Below are 8,702 nucleotides of genomic sequence, written 5' to 3'. Positions count from 1 at the left end.
TTGCTGTAGAACGCGAAATACCAGATCATTTTTAGGAATTAATTTAAAAGAAAATGAAACACGTATTTATTCAAAACTGTCATAATATATTGAGTCATATTTGAGCTACATGTTAGAATTGGTTCACAATAAAATATTGAATACGTGCGCCGGTATAGGAGCGTAACTTTAGAACCTTGGCGGCAGAGTTGACAATTGGAGTGCAGACTAGCACTGGCTGCAATTATTTGAAATAGATAAAAAAAAAATGTTCATAAGTCCATGACGTATCGTCATCGGTAAATCTAAAAAAGCGTATGAAATTTCAAAATTGTGAGAATGATACAGCTTTGGATACAAATGTTAATATTTTGGCAATCAACTTTACTCTCCTTTGGCTGTAATGAATGATTTAATTGGTGAAATCGAAGCGGATCTCAGCTTTGCCGACGAGGAAAAACAGTGTTCTAAAAAAACCTTAATATTTTAAGAAGATCGGATGAATAATTTATAAAATACATGGCACGCCACGTTTCGAGAAAAAGACGTTCAAAGTTTTACGTACAAAAAATTTAAACTTCTCGAATACTTACAACTGTTCGAGGTTAATCAGCTATTCCAGGACCATTTAATAACTTCCTGCTTCCTTATAAATGTCCTGCTGGGCACGTTAGTGCGCGTCGTGCGCTTCAGCAAATGCCTGTCATTGCTTGCCTACTTTGATGTCCAGTGTGTTCATTACTTTCAAGATTGCGTAATAGCCTTCATTGAAAATATCGGCAGCGATCAAAGCGGCGATTTTAATGATTTTATAGCCGGAATGCAAATGTTTCGGCGTTAAACGCTAAAAGTGAAGTAGCGCTCTTTGTTTATACGCTAGTGTCCCATTCACAAAGTGCATACACACAGATAGGCACAAATAAAAACCCTGTATGATTTGTATAGAAAACGTATACTGTATACAAAGGTGTGTATACAATAATGTATGTGTATATACAAACAAGAGTGACCGAGCGAGAAGCGACCGCAGCACAGCGGGCAGGGTCACGCATCGTGCGCTCGATGCTCAGGTAGAAAATTCATCGTAGGTCCGGTAATATTTGGAGTCTTTACCTGTAACTTTGAGAGTATGTTCTTCAAATGTTATTCTGACGATTCATAAAAATAAAAATTCAATTTTATCGACCCGGTATAGCAGGACCCTCTTTAAAGAATCGTTAATAACTTGTCTAGCCAATTATTATTTATTCAAATGTTAAAATAATGAAAAAAACGCATATATCTTATTTTCGCCCAATGTCCTAATTAAGATATTAAAATTCTCTTGATCTCAACTGTGCTAGCTATAGGTCTTAATGAGTTAAACGAGTTCTTATTAAAAGTAAATCATATAATACTATCATAAACGGTTTTATATTTAAATTCTGCATTAGAATAATTTAATTACCTTTTTAAATAAGACACTCCTACGGGTTCAATTCGGTTGCGTTAATTACAAATCACCTAAAAAACCGATCCGCTATTTCAAAATATTCCGAAATAGGAAAGCCATACAACAAAAAATATACGTGGTTATTCAGGACTATTGAACCACCTGACAACGTTTCTGCCCATTTGATTTCTATTATTTCTACTACCCATGGTAGAACTATATTCAGGTGATTCAGTAGTCTGAAATAACCGAGTACTTATACATATATAATATAGTATTCATAGCTATTGTGCCAGCTGAAGTTGCTGCGCTCATTTATTTTCTATGAACTATTATAGTAGATCGATCTTCAACTAGAACAATAGCTCTGAAAAACCAGAGTATACGATAGTGTATAATTGATCAAATATGAACGATATTCGATAAACATTATAGACGATGATAAGCGGTAACAAATTTTAGTGCATTAAAGAAATATCAAAAATTATTTCTCAATGACACGATATTATAATATTACTTTGAAGTTAATAGTCATAAATCTAAATAACTAAACTATCAATGTATCGTCATGAAAATCATAATTGTTATAACTTGTATCGCAATTGTTAGGTGTTAACGTGTGATCGCAAGTTTTCGAAATAACCTAACAACGTCATTGACATACAAATGCGGATTTCATACTATTTGCGCGAACATTGCGTATCGGCAGTAAGTCGGTAGAATGAGAAAGCGGATGCTGCAAAGTTAAGCCAATGGTGTAGGTCTTGAAAATCATTTATATCTATTGGTTCCTTCGAAATCTTTAAATTTCACTTAATTTACCATTTTCACAATTTTAATTGAAATCTTCAGTTATCAAGCTATGTTTTTATTTCGTACCCTTTTCGCGCTTTTCGTAAGTGGCAGAAACAACAAAAACACTTTTCATACCTTAAACTTTGCGATCCCTAATCGTTTCCATCTAATTATTGTATTATCCTAATTACTTTTGAAAACTTTACGTTTTTAAACCAACGTAATAACAGTTATTACGCGGCTACACATTAGTGATTGATGTGCCGAATACTCATGATTGTTGGAAAAAATGTATCGCATGTGAATTGCATAGAGTGACGTAACCTTCCAGTTATTAAAAATTAAAAATTGTTAATGTCGTAGCGTTACAGCAGATTTGGAGATTAGGGATTTTGCGAAATAGTAATAATATATTTAAAAATATTAATATGTGCAATATACAATAGTATATACACAACTATGCACATAGGAGGTGCATTCTATAATCTAAAGTGCGATTCGTGTATCGGGAAAGAACGTTGAATGTGCAACAACCTAATGAAAATAAAAAATCGAAATTCATTTTAAAAGTTTTTCGGGGGAGGGGGGGACGTACGATATCGAAAGAGCTCCTCTACGCTATTGGCAGGAATCTTCTCGTACGTATCGAACGTGGACAGCATTCAACTTGCTGAAGTGAAACTATAATGCTGTGGTGTCTTTCTTGGTCTCGGAGCGAGGGCATATAAGGTGGGATGCTGTGGCCTCGACTTCATCAGTACCAAACACCAAACACACACGACTCGTCTGCAAAGCCAGCAGGTTCAACTTCTATCGAGATGAGGCTCGCATGGATATATGTAAGTTTTTATTCAATTTTTTTGTTGTTGTGGTTAATATACGTATATATCAATTACATCCACTTACATTGCATCGCAAGTAGTCGATGCACTGACTCGTGTAATGGCACTTGTTGTAAGCCGGGAAAGTATTGATTATCTGTCGAACACTAATTACACATCCCTTGAGAGTTTAAAACAGCTGCTTCTCAAGATGGGGAACCGAACGCGACGTTTTTTATTTTTGAAAGTGGGTACAAACGGAAGTGTAATAATTTTCGCAAACAATATATTTGGATAAACTGAAAAATTTTCTGTTGGATTTACATAATTAACAATTAAATATTATTTGGTATATCTGAGTGAGGTAAAAGGTGGTTATTGTTCTTCTAATCAAAGTTCTGTATACGTGGTGCTTTATTATCGATTGTTTGTGCAATCATGAATTTTTATGGCACTAAAAAAAAAGATAGATTTTTAACGTCTTAAACAGTACGATTACCGTATAACGAGATTATATGAAAAAAATTTTTTTAGAGTAATAATAACTTCCGGAAATTGGTGACCATAATTGCAGTGAAAGTACATATGATTTTCCTTGCCTTCGAAATATGTGTGTAACGTCGGTTGTATGTACGTTCTTTCAGGGATCATTCAGATATTTTGATATGTATTAAAGCAGATGAATATTAAACGAAGTAGTGAAAGTCCTTAAAGGCGGGGGGCTCCCTCCTTATTTTGCGTAAATTTATTTGTGTGTGTTGGATAACGTTCGATTTCATGGAAAATTTACGTAAAGCATGTAAATTGATGATCATGGGCAATTGAACACGTGCGTGGTTCTCATGCAACCCAGGAAAAATGTGTTACGGTAAAATGATAATTGATGATTCCGATCAATCTCAAACGACAAGATTACTTTGCTATCTATTTACTTTACTGACTATCATTACAGCTACTTTACTTTCTTCCATATTTTCATAAATCATATGACTTTGATTGTGCATTTTTATATTTGATTAATGTACCGTGTATGCTAATATTCACGGAGTCATAAGATACACTTGATGTCAAGGTATTAAGGCTGCTTTCTAATTCGTATTTAATAACGTTTCTTCATCCGGAGTATGTACATACAGTACAGCGATAGCCATATTGAATAACGTGTGATAGTTTTAATAACAGGAAGGAAGATTCAGTCCTTTCACGGTTAATGACAGACGTAAATCCTTTTGAAATTTCGATATTAAGTTGACCGATCGGTCATAGCGGGTTCTCAAGAAAGAAAGTGGCGAGACGAAGTTGTGGACGAGTAGAAAACCTGTTTACTGACCGGTATTTGGACTTCACTTTAAACTAACGATATTCAAATTTCTCGGCGTGATTCTCATTTTTTATCGTTATCTATTGCAGTACGTGTGTTCGTATAAGTACTGTTTAAGAGCCTTATATTCATGCCTCATATAGTTAGATCTTGTAATTACTCCTTTTATTATCATTCAAAATTCCATCACTCATCCACGTGTCTTGTGATGGTAATTGAGGCAACAGTCTCGTAAAAAAAAAAAACAAATTTTACGCGTTGAAAGTACCACACTACATTCCCAAGGAGCTGAGTAAGTTTAAAACAAAAAGAATTGTATGACGAGAAGGATGCTGCGAAAGAGTACGGTGAAAGTAAGAATTTCATTAAAGTTATACTGTATATGTCGATGATCACGTTCCGGCACGTCGTTAGACGGGAACTGCGGAAATGCATATATAGATAATGACGCTAATATGCGAGACGTAACGTGAACTTATTTTTTCAGATTGTATCCACTCTCCTGATTATCGCGAGCTGCGAAAAGGAGGAGTCGAAATCAGCATCAAGTAAGAATGAGGATGAGGATCCCAAGGAGAAAGATTTGCAGCGGGAAACGCTAGAAAATATCGACAAGTTTCTAAACACCGTTACCGATCCCGAGGGTAAACTGCCGATCCTGCCACCGATTATTCTTCTGGACTTTACTAACGGTACAAATTCGACGAGTGATGAGAAATCCAAACGAACTGTTAACGGAAACCTGGGTTACGGATACAACACGAACAACCTGTTCTCGGGAAAGTACAACTACTATTTTCCAGCTGGGAAGTCTGGTACGACTGTTAGTATCGAAGAATCCATAACTCCCTTCCAGCCGAAGACAATTGTAGAGAGTGTTAATTTAATTAATGGAAAGATATATGATAACGGCGCTGCTAATGGTTATTCTGGATCATTGAGATATACGGGTTATTCTACGACACCTGCCCCTATCGTCGAACAACTGTTTCTACAGCGGCAGCAACAGCAACTTCAGCACCAACGGCTACTACAGCAGCAGCAATTTATCTCGAACTTGCAGTACCCTATTGTAAAGCCTGTTTATGGACAACGGACGAAGTTGCAGAAAGCTCCTGCTGGGAATTTCAGATCTGCTCAGACTTTCTCAACCACCCCAAATCCATCTTATGCTTCTTACTCGACGCCAAGACCTGGATTTGACTCTTATACCACAACCACGCCAGGCTTCTCTGCGTACACCACGCCGAAACCAAGTTATACCGCATACACTACACCTCAGCCAAGTTTTCATTTGAACTCGCACACGTCCGGATTGAATTTGGCAGGTTATACCACCCCACGACCTCCTTCATACCAGGGGTTCTCAAGCCCCAGGTTATCAGCTTATGTTAATCCTACAATGGCACCGTATAACGTTCAGGGTCTAGGATATTCTACTTCTAGACCCTCATATGAAAGTGTTTCGACCGTTAGACCAACTTATGAGACTGTATCTACTCCGAGACCTGTTGGGCTGAATTCAGCTAATCCCGCAGGATTGAATCTTGTGACTGCATTAACTGGTTATCCAAAGTACACCATTGAGAATGGAGTCAAATACGAACATAAAATAATCTGGAAGTATCCTAATGGCAAAGTATCTGAAAACCCACCGGCATCTTATGGAAATGATTATTTTTCATTCGGTAATGCTAATAAATCGCCCTTAAATGTGGCATATGATAATACCAAACCTGTTTCTGGATATCAAAATGTTCAAGGAGCCACTTATGCAGAAGATTCAATTGCAAACATATACTCTCAGAGTCCTGCTCAGTTTCCCACTGATCAAAATTTGAACTACCCTAAGCAAACTCAATTCGTCTCCTCTGCTTCGTTATCTTCAACTGATTTTGGTTCCGTACCTCAGCAACAAGCTCATAAGTTGAGTTATCAAAACCAAGTTCCAAAAACAAACGGACGGGATGGGTCTGCCCAAAATGTATTTTCATCATCTTCAGAAGTTAGAACGTCCACTTATGATAGATCCAAGCAAGCCTTTGAACCGGAATATAAAGAAGACAAAGTTATTACTACATATTCGGTCAACAGTCCAAATCCTGAATATACGTATACGACAGAGAGTTCACTGAAAGGAGCAGACACAACGAAATCCTCTAACCTTTACACTCCGTCCGGTGAAATCTCGCCAAATATATTATCAAAATACACGCCTCAAGTTCAACGCTATCTGACGAAAGTCTTGAAAAATGGTGTCAGTTCGCAAAATAATAATTATGACAACAGTAACTCACAGACCTATTCGAATCGTCAATATTCTAATCTTCTTAATTATAATCCTTCTATTTCTCAATATATTAGGAATCCCTCTTCAATCTTAAATGCACATCCAACCTTTATTCAGGCTGGCAATTCCTTAATTCCAGTTATTATTTTGCGGGTTGATGGATCAGCCCCTATTGAACCAAAAGTTACCCCAAATATAAATCTAAAGGCGTTACTACGACAGTATCTTACACAATATGCAAATAGCGTTAATGATCTGAATCAAAATAGGAATTATGGAGATAATATTCAAAGTTATGAAAAAAGTGAGGCTGCTGGACAGAGACCCTTATATGATTTGGCGCATTTGACTGAGAGTTTGAGTCAATACTCGGAAGATCCTACATTCGCCAGGACTTTTTCTCAAAAATTTGCGAAGAACATTGCTGAAAATCCACAGAATTTCAATACGCGTACCAATTTGACACCATCGAACTACGATTCTTTGATAAAATCAGGTAGCAATAGAAATACGGGATTCACTAGTACACAGGATAGTCAAATATCAAAACCACAAAAGGTTAAGAGCGTTCAGATTATCGAGGATCCTAGATTTACAAGTTACACAACGCATAGTTAGAGCAGCTTCCTCAACATTTATATATTCGTTTTTTTTTGTTTTTTTTTTTAAGAAACGTCCAATCAAAATTTGGAAGCAATCGATTTTAAAAGGGTACATGCATATGCTAAGCGAGTATTATTGAATTCATCAACAATCAATTACTTCGATTCATTAATAATGTAGTTTTTAAAAAGTGCATTCTATAGACTGGTGAATGTATGCTATGCCGTAAAGGAACAATCTTTAGACATACGTAACTCTTTAGAAATATAATTATTTATCGTGGCATTGTGCAATATATATAAATACATATCTATATCAATGTATACGATACGGATATTTTGAAAAGCATGCGTAAATCACTTGCATTTGTTTTCTTCCGAAAGCTTGATGCATCGTGATTTTCAAAATGATCGTATTTCGATGTAAGGTAATAATTTTGTGGTAAAACGCAACGCCAACCAAATTGTCACACTTCAAAATGGTACCTTAAAAAACGTCGTACGTAAGGGCTTTTGTTGATAAATGAAAACGCAGTATTGTTTAATGTATTTTTAATGAAAAAAATAAAGTAATATTTTTGCAATGAGACACCAACCGGCAATTGATTATCTAGTCCGATTGATAATGATGCGTTCTGTGCAAGACTAATTAATTATTTGTTCGTTTAAAGATGTTTGCGAAACGTCTGATAGAACACAAGCGATGATTATCTTTAATAGACAATTAAATAAAAGTTTAACCAGCGATAATCATTGAGCAAAGTTAATTTTATGTTTTCACGAGCTATTCTCGATGATATCTCGAAATCTACTCAAGGCAATTAGGTACAGAGTATTTAACACAGATCAAATAACACTATCGTAGTATATCAAATTGTGTCGTTATAGCTTATACAGACGAGTATATTTTTCACTGCGTGAATCTGTCTTCACTATGAGGAACGTTTGTATTGTGCATAAAGCGTGCGTTTTAGAGCGCATAAAACTGAAGTAGAAAAAGTACTGACTATAACGCCTTCATACTTTTCTTATTTATAAGTGGAAGCAAGATGACATTATAAACTATTTCCGGATCCAGTCAATTTTCTGGCCAGATGACGAACTCTCTTTCTTTCTCTATTTACAAATATCTATAATTAATTTACTATCCCAAGTATTCATGCATAAATAATTGATCGATTATTCTGTGTACAGTTTTATCGTGCACATCATCTGTACATAGATTGAGCCCGCAAGAAATTACTTATAGAATGTCGTTGCTGGTTTTCCCTTTTTCTTTACTTTAAGTGATTTTTAAAGTGGTAGTGTAATGAGCTTTCCGATCTTGAAGAAGACAAGATTTTCCCAACTGCGGTCGCGTGTCGCGAATGAAAGTACCTTGGTTAAGGCCTGCAGACTATAGGATAATATTTAGAACGATATTTTTCACTTGGTTACCAGAGTGTATAAAGAAAATCGCAAA

General features: G+C 35.9%; 1 protein-coding gene across 1 annotated transcript; it reads left to right on the top strand.

The window, feature by feature from the left end:
* The first annotated feature begins 2,862 nt into the window (after nt 1-2,862).
* Nucleotides 2,863-7,829, top strand: LOC107266805. The gene is made up of 2 exons (XM_015737682.2): nt 2,863-3,045; nt 4,836-7,829. Exons 1-2 carry the CDS (start codon nt 2,941-2,943, stop codon nt 7,254-7,256), a joined length of 2,526 nt encoding a protein of 841 aa, XP_015593168.1. The 5' UTR covers nt 2,863-2,940; the 3' UTR covers nt 7,257-7,829.
* The last annotated feature ends 873 nt before the right edge of the window (nt 7,830-8,702 follow it).

Source organism: Cephus cinctus, unplaced genomic scaffold (assembly GCF_000341935.2).
Source record: "Cephus cinctus unplaced genomic scaffold, Ccin1 Ccin1_scaffold0025, whole genome shotgun sequence".
Classification (NCBI taxonomy): Eukaryota; Metazoa; Arthropoda; class Insecta; order Hymenoptera; family Cephidae; genus Cephus; species Cephus cinctus.
The sequence above is the reverse complement of the archived record's forward strand: the minus strand, read 5'-3'. Positions and strand labels throughout refer to the sequence as shown.